We start from the raw sequence: 15616 nt of genomic DNA, 5'->3' as shown, positions 1-15616 counted from the left end.
CCCGAACACAGCGGGTGACCCAGTGATGCACTTTGGTCTTCCCAAGCCTTGATTTCGTTTAAATGTCACACATGGGTGCTGACGATTCCTGAACTTTGAATTCAGGGGCCATGTCACGTACCATGGAGACAAGTCTCTTCAGGAAGCGAGAAAGGGCTGGCTAAAACCTTCAAAGTCCACTGTCCTGATCTGTGTTGAGTGATTATCTGCAAAGACTGTCTTCTAGGCAGACACTAAGAACTGAAAATTTAAATTAACAGCATAGTGATATGCATTTACTGATAGTAAGTTTAATTTACTCGGTAATTTGGCCTAGGTCATATGAGACCTTGTCTCAAAAAATAAAAGACAAAATTGAATGGACTCAAATGATGACAGAGGCTAACTGACCACTTTAGCAGTCTGCACAAGTAATATATTAGTTTTCAAATCTTTCACCTTTTGCCTTTCTCTTTTAACATGAATATTAAGGAAGTAAATAAATATTTTTCCAGAGACTCCAAAAAAAAATCTCAAAAAGAATAAATACGAATAGCCAAGGCCAAGGGTTAAGATACTAGGAAAGCTGATTAAGTTGGATGTGTTTTCAGGGCAGTTTCCAGGCTCTAGAGTGTCAACACTAGCACACTCACAACTTCACCACTTTGCAATGGAGAAGTACGGTGAAAGACAGCAAGACGCTTCACAGTACTTTTCCAAAAACTCCCACCCCCCCTCACCCTTCTCCAAAGCCGTGACCCTCCAGGGCTCAACTCTGAAGTTACTCACTCAGCTTGCTAATAACAGGAAGAAGTCCACCCCAGGTGTGCAAATACTCAGCTCTGAATCCATCCAAGGAAAACAAGAGAGTGGGAGGTGAGTCAAACCTGGTAACAAGAAGAAGAAGAAAACTGCGTAAGGAGGCAAAATGAAGACATAATCCAGCAGACACCCTTCCCTGGCCCCGCCCTAGTGAGGGCGTCTCACTGACGTCAGTGGGCAGCCAAGGCGGGCTGAGAAGTCAGCAAGGACACTCAAGAGAACGTCTTCCAGGCATCGGTATTTGTATGCACAGTTTACCGAGGAGTAATTCCATGCATGTATCATCAACAGTACTTATCAAAGACCCATACTGTCTTGAGCTACAACAAAGAAACTTCACTCACGGTTCCTGCCATTCCCCAAGTTTGGTCAAATGCTACTGTCACGTGATAGGCTTTTCCTACTTTCTAAGAAACTAAATTGGACAAATAGCCGTGTGCAAACTACACCTTTCCCATTAAGTCTTTTTCTGAACAGACCTCTGTCTCTCCTTCAGCAGATGGTGCCTCATTAGGCATAAAACACATGCTATGGTTAGGTTTCTGTTGCTCTCTTTTCATAAGCTGCGGATGAAACCCAGGTCCTCACTAAAGCCAGACACGCGCTCTCCCCCTCAGCTATATCTCTGGCCTTATCGAAGTTTTAAGCTCAATATATTCTAAAGACGTAAGCATGTGATGCAGAAGCCTGAAAGACCGTGTGTCCATACACTTAAACACTGAAGTGAGTTCACCGAGAACCAGAGATGTGTGCCACAGGAAGCCAGAGGGAGCATAAAACACCAAATATACCATATGTAACTGGCAAGAATAGCTATGAGTTCAACACCAAAAACTCCAAAAGAAAGCGAAGATGCTTCTTCCCAAGAAGGCTACAAATGCCACACAGCCTACAGTCAGGATAACAAACGCTATGCCTTGTGGTATGTCTCTATTAGTTTCCAGACTCAGGATCACACCACAGTCCTCTGCAGAACCAGCAGCGAGCATGAGGCTTGGTGAAAACTAACGTTTAACTAGCCAATGATTTATTACTGTTTTTATTCTTAATTTAGAAAGGGGGTGGGGGGAAAGCCCTTCTAAAACGGAGGGGAACATGTGCATTTCAGAGCATGGCCTTACTCTTCTGGACACTGTGGCGCGTCGATGCTTTCACATGCTTCTTCCACCCAGCTTTTCTTATCTGGAATGTTTTTACAAAAATAAAAATAAAATAAAGTGAGTGCACAAAGTTCGGACACAGCAACACAGATCCCCCCAAGCAAAATAAACAGGCATCATGAGGCCCTGACAGCAGAGAACAATCATAAATACAGTTATTCTGTTTCAAAAATAATGGTTCACACTAGGGTAGGAACAAACTATATAAGTGCACGATCAAAGTACACTAATAATCTCGTCTCCATATATTCCGCATCCACAGATCCAACCAACTGTGGATCGAAAACTTTTTTTTTAATTGCACCTGTATTGAACATTACACTTTATTTCCTAAATAGTGCCATGTATACCAATTATTTACACGGCGCTTGCATTCCATAGGTGCTGTAAGTAACTGCAGAGCATTTACAGCATGTGTGAAGGTATGCATAGGTTATGTGCAAACACTATACTATTTAATATAAGGGACTTAGTGTTGGCGGACTGGAACAGCTCACAGGGTCTTCAGCTTGTGTCCATTAAGATACAGGAATGACCGTGTTGTCTATGTGCAAACTGATACATCCTTCTCTTTTCTAAGTCTTAATATTTTCAGCCAGAGCTTATTACCTATCCTGGCCACGCCACACAATTGGGGCTTTGGTGTCTAAGTTCCCTCACAGTTAAGAGTCAGGTTCTGTTATGGGAGTTCAAGAAACCTTGCAGCTCTTGAACAAAGCAGTCGAGTACGGTCCACAGAGTCCTTGGAAGTAATTTCCCATCTTGAGCCCTTCCACTCAGAATGCACCTGAGCTTGTCAAAGCCATTTCACACTCTGGCGCCGCCAGGCAGGCCCTGTGCTCCCCTATTACAAGGCTACCTTGGCCAGCACTGGAAGAGGAGCCTTACACAAGTTAGTAAGTCTGCAGGCGCTATCTAAATGGCATGGTTGGAGGGAGGGCATGGGGGGAGGGGTGCGAGGGTAGTAGGAAAAAGGAATAGAAGAATGTTGGCAGGTGAAATAAGGCCAACCATGTACAGATGATAACTATCATTAAGCTGGATGACAGATCACGCGTTTGTAGGTCATATATACAATTGAACCATCCTGTAACAAAAAGCTTTACGAGTCTTTTTCAGCAAATGTAATTGGCCTATTAACACAACTGCTACTATAATGACAATAAATGTAGCTGCTCCTGAAAAAAGACAAAGCCCCCATAAGGCCCTGGAAGATGCCAGGCTCTTGGAGAGCCCTGTGTAGGGGAGCCTGACCTTGACACACAGAGTTGTAGTTGACGCAGCAGTCGTTGTGGGCCTTGCAGTCGTCTGAACAGGAGCACAAAAATCTGGACAACCTCTTTTCACCACACCTGAATTTGTTGCAAGTCCATATATGTGCTAGAAACCAACATTTTAAAAAAAAGCATTTAAGGTTCAAATTCAACACATCTATAGAATCAACACCATCTTGGACAACAGGCTGAGAGAGGGAGGCTCATTTCATAGCCAAGGCCCGGGAGTCCGCCTCGACTCAGACCCTCTGAACTAACAGGCGGCAAACATGCAGGCACCCGCCATTATTATTTCACTAGAAACCCAGCATTTCCTTGTCTTAAAACTGGGGCACACTATCATTATTGTACAAACATAAGAAACCTTTGGCTGGTCCCAGCAACCATTTTTCGGAGTTCTCAAATTTTTTAATCTAAATATTAGATCTAGATTAAATCTTTAATCATTATTTATATAGTTTAATCTAAAACCATGCATAATAGTAAACAACTATAATTCAACTGTACTCAAGAAACAGAGACAGGAGAATGGCAATCTGGAGACTAGCCAAGGCTACAAAAGAAGACCCTGGCGTCAAAAAAAAAAAAAATCTAAATGTGATCCCTTACCTCAATTTTTCCTTTTTCAATGGTTTTATTTTAAAATGTCCAGTGAATAGCCAAGAGTTCTCTCTTTAACAGGTCCATAATATAAATAGTCACTTTTTTTTTTTTTCGAGACAGGATTTTTCTGTGTATCCTTGGCTGTCCTGGACTTGCTTTGTAGACCAGCCTGGCCTCGAATTCACAGTGATCCACCTGCCTCTGCCTCCCGAGTGCTGGGATTAAAGGTGTGCACCACCACACCCAGCTTAAAAATAGTCAAATATTTTTAAGTATTCTTTAAGGATTTAGTTTTAAAAAAAATTAAGCCACAAGTTTTGGCATACTTTAAATACCTATGCAACCCTATTATCCATAAAACATTTGACAAAGATGGATTAAGTGAAAATCTTTCTGTACATTTTGAAATGGAGAGGCTACTTACAGTAGAAAATATGTACATTCTAAATTAGAAAAGAAAAAGACAACCTAAGCTGGGCATGGCGGAGCCATGACTTTGAGCTCTATACTCAGGAGGCAAAGGCAAGTGGATCTCTATGAGTTCAAGTCCAGCCTGGTCTACATAGCAAGTTCCAGGCCAGGTAGGGTGACATAGTGAGACTTTGTCTCAAATAATTAATAAATAGAGAGAAAGAAGGAGAGAGAGAGAGAGAGGGAGGGAGGGAGGGAGGGAGGGAGGGAAGGAGAGAGAGAGAGAGAGAGAGAGAGAGAGAGAGAGAGAGAGAGAGAGAGAGAGAGAGAGAAACTAACTAGAACTAGAAAATAAAGAACATTGAGTTCTTTCTATCACAGACCTGGGAGAGGAAAGGCTTCCCTGTCGTGTTTTCCTGGCACTGGTGACCCCGCCCCTCCCCGTGGCCCCACCCCCTCCCCGCAGCCACGCCCCCTTCCCCGTGCCCCATCACCACCAGGTACCCCACCATACTTACTTGGTTCCACACAGGTCTCCTGGAAATCCAGACAGCAGTTCCCAAGGCTGACACAGGCAGCGTCACATCGACAGTTGCTGAACGTCCTCTCAAAGCAGCGGCCTTTGCAACTTTTTACTGAAAACGATGAGTAAATTCATAATTTATTCCTAAAAATAGGTGCCGCCAACCACAAATTAACAAAGCATGCACCAGCTACCGCACACCTGAGTCAAGACATCACTGTGGAGTGTAACTTACATCTGCCACTTGGAAACCAGGCAATTTTACAAAGAGAAACAGAATTTCTAAATTTCTAAGAGTGAAGAAAACTAACTTTCCTAGAACTACCTGGGAGTTGGGGGGAGTGCATCACAGTAACAGCTGTTATTTCATGTGCATCTGGCAACTGTTAGAACAGAGAGAGCCCACTACCCTGAGCTAAGGTTAAAATTGCCGTTTCTTAAAATTTCTTTGATATGACGTGAGATTACTTCATTTTGTGAACAGCTGTGTAGCTAACATGAAGGCCCAAGTTTCACTTGCATTAAGCTTGCATTAAGCATTTGCTCTAGGGAGTCCTAACCAGACAGGTAAAATTGGCATATTTCAAACAATCGCTAAGCATTTTAGACAAGTAATATTATAGTAACAGGATAGTTGAACAGGACAAAAATGTATTCAATTTCGAAAACCCTACCATATGGGGTATAGGGGGAAACACTACAGAATCAAAAGAACGGCCACTAACATTGCCTGTTCGCATTCTTTATCTATGTGGTAAATTTCCAGGGCTGTGTAGATCCTGCTTTCAATACTAGGAAAACACAATTAGAAGTGTGATGACTTCATTACTACTCTGAAACTAGCAATGGCAGAAAAATCTAAAACCCTCTGAGACTCAGTACCTAGAGATGCTAACTGGTCTCCTAGTAACCCCCAGCGTTGCTGTAGCAACAGCTCCTTAGGGCTCGTAGCACAGTGTCTCAGGCATTCCTTGGGAAGCTAGAGAGAGGGCCTCAGGGCAGCATGCAGGAACCTTTGGCCATGTTTTCATGAGATTTTCGGGGGGTATTGGTTTTTGGTCTAGACCTTACTTCATATTTTAATATAAAAATTGATAAGCAAAAGCTTTGTATGGCTAAAATAAGACTTCAAAAAGAACACTTAAACCGACATCAAATTTATCAAATTCCCAATTTCTGTAGAGTATACATGGGACTTGGACATCACAGTTAACTCAAGCACACTGTAATGCTGAACACACACACACACACATACACACACACATACACATAAACACGCATTGGTGCACACACATATACACGCAGATGTAAATGTACACATATGCACACACAGAGACACGCAGAAGCACACAGGCACACATCCCCACATACATGCACAGGTGTACAGAAACACTGTGCCCTACAGTGTTGTCAATTACCTTCTTTGGCACAGCTTGGTTTCAACCCAAATATACAACCAAGAATCGTTGTTAGCACACATACTGACAAAACCTGCGAGGAGAGAAAAAGACCGTTAGATTCCTCCAACGTCCTCCTGTTCCCTTTAACTCCATCCTTTTCAGTACTTCCGACTCCACTAGTGCAGGTGTTTCCAGATGTGGCAGCTGTGGCAGCGTCGGGTTCACTTTCTGAACATTTCAGACCATACCCTTGTGCTTTATGTCCTGTTGTGAGAGTGTGACAAATGTCCACGGCAAACTTACTTAAACGTCAGCAAGTTTCTAGATCATCCAAAGTTAGCATAAGGAGGAAAACATTTCGGCTAACACATGGGACTCTGCCAGGAAAAAAATATCCTAATCCTTAAGAGGAAAATCTACTAAGAGATTCAACTTCCTACTACAGTCGAGGAACATTCTAGGCCCCTTTTAGCAGTTAACTCACGAAACTACACCTAGCACAGCACCCTCGGATGCCCCATGCAGCTCATGGAGATGACCACCGGGGAGAAAGGGGCTGTATTCTGGGCCTGGAGGTCGCCATGAGCTGGCAGCCTGAGCTGAGGGGGTGGCTTATGAGTTCTAAGCATCTGTTTTGGTTATTCATCTATAAAACTAGGGAACTAGACTACACCGATCTCCCAGAATCCCCCAGTGGTACTATTTTCTCACTTCCTCTCTCCTCACAATTCTTGCCTTTAACATTTAAAAGTAAGTAGACCAAGCTTGGAACCTCTAAGGTGAATACAACTTTTAAGGGTCAGAGGTCAAAGGAGGAGAATAAGTCACAAAACAATACCACCCTTTTTTTTTTTTTTTTGCAGACTGAGGTTTCCTATAAAGCACCCTGAATGTCAGCTTACAGGGCATCTCAACAAAACATTCACTGAGGAAAAATACCTGTGTGCAAAAAGGGCCAAACAGGAGACTAAATGCTACCTCTGGGGTTTGGGAGTGTGGCAGAGAAGGCAGAGACAAATACATATGCCTAGGGGTATGCACAGTCGCCTCCCTTTATCTGTGCCTTCACGTTCCAACTTCAGTTATCCACAGTCAATCACCATCAGAAAATATTAAGAGGAAAATTGCATAAATAACGATTCATAATTTTTAAATGGTACACTGTCCTGAGTGGGCACAGACTGTGTTCCGCAATAAGCCACGCCTTCCAAAAGTTGTTTGAATTTCAGTTGCAGCATTATTCTCTTTTCTGTTCACTTCTGCACTTCATTCCTTTATCAGTCGCTGCCTTGTCAATTACCCACTGTTATAAAATGTCACAAGCCATGACTCTGGCCGGCGAGATATCAGTACAAGTACATGTTGCTGTCTGTGTATGAACTGACTGAGTTGCCTGCAGACCAATCATTGACAGACTCTGAGGTACATGATAGGACTGGCTGCTGCTGCTGAACACCTGGTATTTACATAGCAATCTGCCCACTGCTGAGCTAGCAACAAAGTTTGCATCTCATGCAATTGCTCATAGTTAATAGACATAAAATTCGAACTATTTGTTGGGAAGCCAGTGTTAGCTAACTAAACGGTGGCAAGTGGAACTGTACATATCAGAGAACCAGGAAAACAGCACTGCCTACACACAGTTACAAGCCGGCAACAATTATCTAAGCAGTTACTTCAAAATTGTTTGTACTCAAACAAAATAATGGAACAGAGAAACTGGTTCAAAAGGTTGAGGTTTTTTTTTTTAATCTCTACTATGGAAGCATCTCCAGGAGTTGGCCTCGGAGACAGACATGACAGAAGACTGAGAAAATAAACAAAGGCCAACATCCACACATACACAAGAGCCCGGGTGTGATAGGAAGGCGGAAACTGCTCTGATTCTTGGTCAAGCAGAGAGCACCACAGGGAGTGAGGAATTCATATCAGGTTCTGGTGTAAAGAAAGGGATGCAGACTGCACCATGGGAATGGACAGCAGGAAATGCAGAGATGATAAAGACTAAGTGATCAGGGACAAGCAGGGAAAGACCCTCCCGCTCTGGTAGCCCAGCTCGACCTGTCTAGATTACAGAGACCCAAATGCCATGAGAGTCTAGGATGGGGTGGGAAACTGGCTGGGAACTTGGCACAGTCTGGGAACTGGAAAGGGAGAACCAACAAAGCAGAAGAGTCGACTGGAGAGTCAACGTGTGGGTGGAATGCCTAAATAGGCTCGGTGGACATGGCTACTTGTGTGGGAGAAATGGGTGGGAAAGAACAGGGTACAAAGCACTGATTGTAAGCGAACTTCTAAACTGTGCCCATTGGTTTAACCACTTAACAGGTAGCGGTATACACGAGACTCCTGTCCTCTTGCCAACTAGCAGGAGGCAGATGTTTCTGTTTTCCTAACTAGCTCTTCACTATCAAAAAAATAAGTTCCCTATATTTACATTCTATAACATAACGTGTAACGCAGTATTAACACATGCACACATATATGACAAAATAAAAATCTTTTCATGTACCTATATATCCAGAAAAAAACAAAAATTGCACTGTCTGCACTGCTATAAAAATCTTAGTCGAGATGATTTCAGTGGGAGATGTCCCTGGGAACATTCCAGAACTGTGAACTCTTCACTCCGTTCTTTTTGTCAAAGTAGTTTAACCCAATTTCAAAGTCTGCCTGGCGTTTGTTTTGATATTTTTACTATGTGTATGATGTGCCATCTGCTTGTATGTATACATACCCCATGCATGCCTGCTGCCAACACAAACCAGACAACATCAGATCCCCGGAGCTACAAATGGCTGTGACGCACCACAGGGGTGTTGAGGAACTGAGCCCAGGTCCACCTCTCCAGCCCCTCACCAAGCTTTATTTACCTCTGGAAACAATGCAGATAATTTGATATTTTCTTGAAAAGTTATAGAAAAACGTTTCCTGCAAATCCAAGATACATGAAGTAAAAGCGAAGCTACTGAAATGTTCTGCCTCGGTGTTAAAGAATGTGTGCTCTTCAGTTTCTTGCTTGTGTAGTCACAGTCCTTAACTCAATCACAAGGCTTTTTCTTGACAGTAAGTGAGATAAGAGACAGACATTCCCAACGGCCTCATTTTTTCTCATAGATTTCTTCAAACACAGTAGCATTAATTTTATATCACATTTATCTATTACTTAGTGTGGGGGGGCAGTTACTTCTCATCTTCAACAATCAGGTCTTGAGGACTCACTGAGGTCATTAAGCTAGGTAGCAAGTGTCTGTACCCACTGAGCCATCTTGCCAGCTCCACGTTAGCATTATTTTAATTTGCATTACTGTTTCTTTATCAAGTATTCACCGAAATATGAATGCATCCCCTGTACTGACAGCCAGGGAGGCAATGGAAGCAATTCTGAGCCTATGAAGAAATAAAGTGCAGGGCAGCCAGCGGACATTCAAATAAACGAGCCAAAAAGAATTTGACAAGAGCTACAGTAGAAAAATGCAAGAGATGCTAACATACTGGCAGCACCATGGAGAACCAAAAAGGAGAGTTAACAAAAGGCTACACAAAAAATATTTGGTGGGGGGAAAAAAAGCAATTTCTTTCTCAATCAATAAACAAATGTTTAACTGTCTGCAGTGTGTGATGAAACTAGGCCCAACAGAGAAGCACGGACACCAAAGAGATAGAATTTCAGAACAATGGTCTAGCGAGAACAACTCTGCAAGAGGCCTTACAAACACGAGAAACACACGAACCAGCGAGAAGCAGCCTCACCATTAACCAATACAATCACAAGGCATGCTGTAGTGTTCCCTGAAGCCCCGTGCAGGGACAGAGGGAACAGGGAACCTGAGAAAACCACCCTAATAGCTGTCGCTCCTACAGCATGCCCTACATCTTCTAGACCTTCATATTAAGTCTCTTAACCCTCACAATAGCTTCTCAATGCAAGTATAATGATTACATCAGTTTAAGAAAATTGACCTACAGAGAGATGACTAAGTCGCCAAGGATCGTGGCATTGAATGCAAAAGTGACCAGTCTGGAACTCAGTAAGGAGCGGGGCACAGGGTGGGGGGCTTCATAAGGAGATCTGGTAGGTGGAGAGATTGTGAAGCCTTTAACTGTAGAAGTCACATGGATGGATTGTTCTAGAAACTTCTAGAAAAGCCCTTCCGCAGCATCCTAGAAGGCTGTGGTATGTTTCCGCGTGGTAAACTAGATCTTGGCTGCTCAGTTCGGAAGGGTGCTGCTCTTTGCTCCCTAGAACTAGGGTCTGCTCCCTTCCATTACAGCAGCTCAGACCATGGATGTGAGGTTGTTTATTTGCCTGTCTCTGACTGACTGTGAGCTCCAGGCCTATTTATTTACTTCTGTACTTTCCACATCTAACAAGGCGCCTTGCACATATTAGACCTTCCACAAATAAACCTTGAGCAGAAAACCGGCAAGCAGTAACTGAATTAAAATATAGTTTGTGGAAAGAAGCGGAAATCTCCCACTTTATCCTCAATTGACTTGACTGGGTTGGTCCATTTGTTAAGTATGTTTATGCCTGAATGTTATAAAGGATACCAACAGTAAATACATACCAAAGGGGAAAAAATCAGAAAACAGTCCACTGTCATCTTTGCAATTCAAATGTGATAGGTGAGGAAAATGCTTATATTTTATGAAAATGGATTAAGGGACTGCATTGCCTTCCAGACCTCTAATCTTTGGCCGTGCTGCAAGAGAAATTAAAAAAAAAAAAAACCAACCCTGTGGGAACTCAGACCTCAGCATCATCATGTTTGTCTTCCGGGGACTTCCTCCACGGTGGATAACAACTAGACAGAAGTAAAGCCAGCTTTCACAGGACAGACAAAGGCAGACTTGGGGTTAATATTGTATTGGAAAGCTTCTAAGTGTTGTGAAGTCCAAAGCATATGGTATAATCTTCTTGTGAAGTCCCTGCATCTGCCCAGGCAGGAGTTGATGCCCTTTGAGTCTATCCCCCATACATGGGCATCTCTCCCCAGCTGTATTTGACTTTTGCCTTGATCTCCCCAGCTATAATGGAACAGGATGTGACCATGCTCCCTTAAGATACTCTCCAACCCCTGTGGCATCGTATCTGAAGGTACTCCTGTTACTGGAAAGGGGGGAGAGGTGCAGGGGAAGGGGTTCCGAGCCTAAGGGGACACTTCATACAGGCAAACTTCACACTCGGCATCCCCATGAAACACTAACACTGAAAAAGCACACGCCTGCCTGGCAAAAGGAACCCCAGCTTCAGACAAGAGGGTTCAAGGCCAATTTGCTTAACCAGAATTTCTTAAGCATTTCCACCATGTGATACTGCAGACAGACCAGGGAACAAAACCCATGCTTCGTGGGGCTTGCATGACGGCAACTTCTAGAAAACCCGCCAGCAGCGAGGCCTGGGAACGCTTCATAGTCTCACTGGGATGTCTGGCTTCTGTTCAGTTTCAATTTTCGACCACTTATGGAAGGGCCCAGCCCTGAACATAGCACAAAAGAGATTCTCAGACAGACAGATGGCTGGGGCCAAAAGTAAATTGGGAATTCACCCCAAGATTCTTCCAAGAGAACCATCTACTATACCGTTACCGTCACGAGCGCTTAACAGAGTGGATTTGGTTGACACCCTTTCTAGCTCCCATATCAAAAATAAATTAATTAAAAAGCCACACATACCTTTTTCAAAAGGACAAATTAGATGAAAAAAATAAAAGAGGTGGGGAAAATTTTTGAGGCACAAAATAAACTCTTAAATAATTTAGCACACGCACTTTAAATAGTTTTTATGGGTCACTGCTAACTGGGCCTGGAACTGTTGTTTCCTGAGGGGAAGGAAAGACAACAGTGGATATCTTCAACTTTCTCATGATGGCGCCTATTGAGTGAAGACAGTGGAGACCAAGTCTATAGCTAGTGGAAATCTGACAACAGAAAATCGGGTGCAAAGTGCTTCTGACTAAGCACAGCAGAGCGTGGGCTAGACAAGTCTAGCAGACAAGACTTCATCAGATTACTTCATAAACTACAATTAAGAATAAAAGAAAAAAGGGTTTTGGCACCTTGGATACTTCAGCCAACACCTACTTCATTATGTCTCTACTTTTTGATAAGCCCGTCTGATAAATGAACACTTGAAGAAAGGGCCCAGAGACCTTTTCATTCAGAAACCAGGGGCGTTGCAAACTATAATTTTAAAAAGGTTTGAGAAAGGTGGCCTAAAGGGAAACATCGAATTTAAAGGCCAGTCTGAGAAAAATGAAAAAGAAACAATATAAAATAAATAGTTTGCAAATTATAGGCAGCCTTGGTTGACACAGCTCGGAGCTGTGAGCAGTCACAAGGGCCACTGCAAACTTCAACCTCTAACCTGAGTTAAGACATGAACTACATTTTGGACATGGTGTCCCTGAGCAGATGCAATTTCTGCCATCCTTCCCCTGGCAAAACCCAGGGCTATCTGTGAACCTATTTCTCCCTGGCAACACAATCTCTTACATCTTGTAAGGGAGAGGACCACTGTAATCAACTATGAGGCCTCGTATATCAGGAGAGCACGGTCATCAGGAGCTCACCTTTGCCATGTTCTTCAAATGAGAGATCTGTCGGCGAGATCTGCAGAGAGCCCTCTCTTCTTACAGTCATTCATGTGTGTTTAATAAATGCCAAGTGCTTTACAGGGAGAAGAATAAATAGTATGCACAGCCTCTGCCTCAGTGAGCAAAGGCCTCCTCCACTCTCCCAGAATGTGCTCCCACGGACCATTTCTCCATGAAGTTAAAGGCCAAAGAAGAAAATGTCCATCTGATAGCGTAAAGTAATGGCTCTGCTCAGCTTTGATGTCAACCTCCACCACGACTTGAACGCCTTCGCTGAAGCCCAAGGCAAAGCATCATGGCACTCTGTCAGTGGCAGGAAAACCCACAGGGGGAAATCAGGGTCAGTCTTCAAAAGGCCAGAAAGCACACCACAGACAGCAGCCTCCCACAGGAGAACTTCAGTTTACACCCACAAGGGGTACATGCCCTGGAGCGATCACGCAGTTAGGAAATATCACCAATACGTTCTATCTCTGAGGGTTTAATTGTCTTTTTGTCTTCAGTAGAACTTTCTGTATAACAAAATATTCCTATGACCCTTCTTTGCATATTCTATTTACTTCTGCTTTTGAAGAAGAGGCACCCATTAAAAGACGTGGGGTGGCAAGATGGCTCAGCGCGTAAAGGCGTTTGCAACCAAGCCTGATCACCCAAGTTCAATCCTTAGGATCCACACCATGGGCGGCGAGAACTGAGTCCCACAAGTTGTGCTCTGACCTCCATGTGCAAGATGTAGCATGTTAGTGTCACCTACACACAGTTACATGATAGATGATAGATAGATAGATAGATAGATAGATAGATAGATAGATAGATAGATGATAGACAGATGTGACTGTTTTTAACATAGTGATCTTGGAGTTTATCCAATAGAAGGAATGCCTTATAAAAAAAATAAAATGATAGATGGAGAAAATATTTAAAGATACGGAATGAGAGTCTAAAGAGATGTCTCAGTGGATGAGAGTGCTTGCCTAGGACCTAAGTTCATAAAGAAGTCATGTGACCTATTCTCACCTGATAGTAGACAGTGTGACCCTGGAGGAAAGCAATCTCATGACTCCTTTGAAGGGAAGAATGCTGTAGAAAAATCCAGGAGTGCTGGAGCCTTGCTGGGCGCTCACACTCAGTGTTAGTGGTAGATGTTCAGCCAAGGGGTACCCATAACTGCCTGTAACTTCACCTGCAGAAGGCCCACCAACCTTTTTCTGGCTTCCACAGGAGCTCCATGCATATACTAATATGCACGCACGTAAATAAAATAAAAATTACAGGTTTTTAAAAATATAAGATAAAATTACTAAAATGAAAGATGATCGTGTAGTTTTTTCAATTGGTGGGTGGGGGGCTGGAGAGATGGCTAAGTCTTAGGCTAGGGTCGCAGGCAAAAATATAAAATTGGTTGGGGAAGGATGACAACAAAACCCAGAAATACAAAATATTCACTTTCATTTAAAGTAAAAAGCTATGGCTCAGTGGTAGAGCAGCTTGTGAACCAAGCCTGAGGACTTGAGTTGACCCCTCAGATCCATGTGGTGGAAAAAGAACAGACTCCCAGATGCTGTCCCCTATCCCACATACATACACAAATAAAGAAATGTAACTTCAGCACTTGAGACACAGAGGCGGGTGGATCTCTGAGTTCAAAGCCAGCCAGGTCTACAAAGCAAGTCCCGGATAGCCAGGGCTGTTACACAAAGGAACCCTGTCTCAAAAAACAAAAAACAACAACAAAAAAGTAACTTTTTCTAAAAAATCAAAAACTATGAATTGATCATAGTAACAAGCACCTAAAAGACTGATAATAGTCAGTCCAGATAAGCAACAGATGTTTTTATACCATTTTCACAAATGCTTACATTCCTTTGAAGATCATTTAACTATATCAAAACTCAAAATAGGACATCTTTTCCTTTATGATTCCAATCCTTTCTTAATTTACCTGATAGAAACACTCACATAAACACACAAAGATGTGCACATAAAGACATGTATTGGAGCACTGTGATATCAAGCAAACCTGCCAGCAATGGGCTACGTGTGATAGTAAATGCATTTATATTCATTCTTCTTTCAGCCCTTATCTGTGATTCCTGTCTTACAAGCCCTCAGCAACTAGATTTCTCTTACAGAGAGCACATCGCTGAAACACTTCTCTTTCTTCCTGGTAATTAGCCATAAAGAAATCTTGTGACCTACCCTTGCCTGACAGTAGACAACAAGACACTCCCTCATTCCTACCCTGGAGTAAGGAAACCTCATTCCTACTTTGAAGGGAGGGATGCTACAGAAAGAGGCCAGGAGTATTGCAGCATACGAGCCCCGCTGCACGTGTGCGGTCAGTGTACCATCAGTAGATGTTCCCCTTTGTCCTCAGACTTCAACATGGATGCCCATGCCTCAACCATGTGTGAAATCAAGTCTCCATACAAATCCAGAAAGACAGCAGCATCCAGAGAGGTTTCCAAGACAAGGAGACTGGGGGACGCCTTCCTTACAGCCAGCCAGTCAGAAGCACAGAGCGAGAACAGGTTGAGGCTTACAACAAACAGGTAAACCGGAAGCGGGTACAATTTTGGAGACTAAGCCATAGAGTCTGATGCCACCTCCTCCAGGTGGGCAGAGTCAGAACTACACTGAATTAGAGGAAGCACGGGGGGGGGAGGGGGGGGGGCGCAACTACGGAGCCGCTGGCTTGCCAGAGCAGAGAAGTCCTCACAGCTTCCGAGACAACAGAAATCAGTATTAACTGTTGTGGTCAGTAACAGAGGGAGAAAAACACTTGGGTTTTTTCCAACCTAAGTGGAAAGGAAGACATCAGGTTAAAGCCACATGATGTGAAATA

At 43.2% G+C, this 15616-nt stretch overlaps 1 protein-coding gene across 1 annotated transcript in view; it reads right to left on the bottom strand.

Moving 5' to 3' along the window:
* ENPP1 (ectonucleotide pyrophosphatase/phosphodiesterase 1) overlaps window positions 1-15616 on the bottom strand; it is a 57478-nt gene that overhangs the window by 27108 nt on the left and 14754 nt on the right. The window contains exons 2-6 of the mRNA XM_084776092.1: window positions 6191-6263; window positions 4768-4884; window positions 3216-3341; window positions 1923-1983; window positions 769-866 (exon numbers count right to left, since the gene is read on the bottom strand). Of these exons, the coding sequence (XP_084632218.1) occupies window positions 769-866; window positions 1923-1983; window positions 3216-3341; window positions 4768-4884; window positions 6191-6263 (475 nt within the window). The remainder of the gene's footprint in view (window positions 1-768; window positions 867-1922; window positions 1984-3215; window positions 3342-4767; window positions 4885-6190; window positions 6264-15616) is intronic.

The sequence above is a fragment of the Acomys minous genome, assembly GCF_964271855.1.
Source record: "Acomys minous genome assembly, chromosome: 3".
Taxonomy (NCBI): Eukaryota; Metazoa; Chordata; class Mammalia; order Rodentia; family Muridae; genus Acomys; species Acomys minous.
Note: the sequence above shows the minus strand (reverse complement) of the source record. Positions and strands in the feature narration are given on the sequence as shown.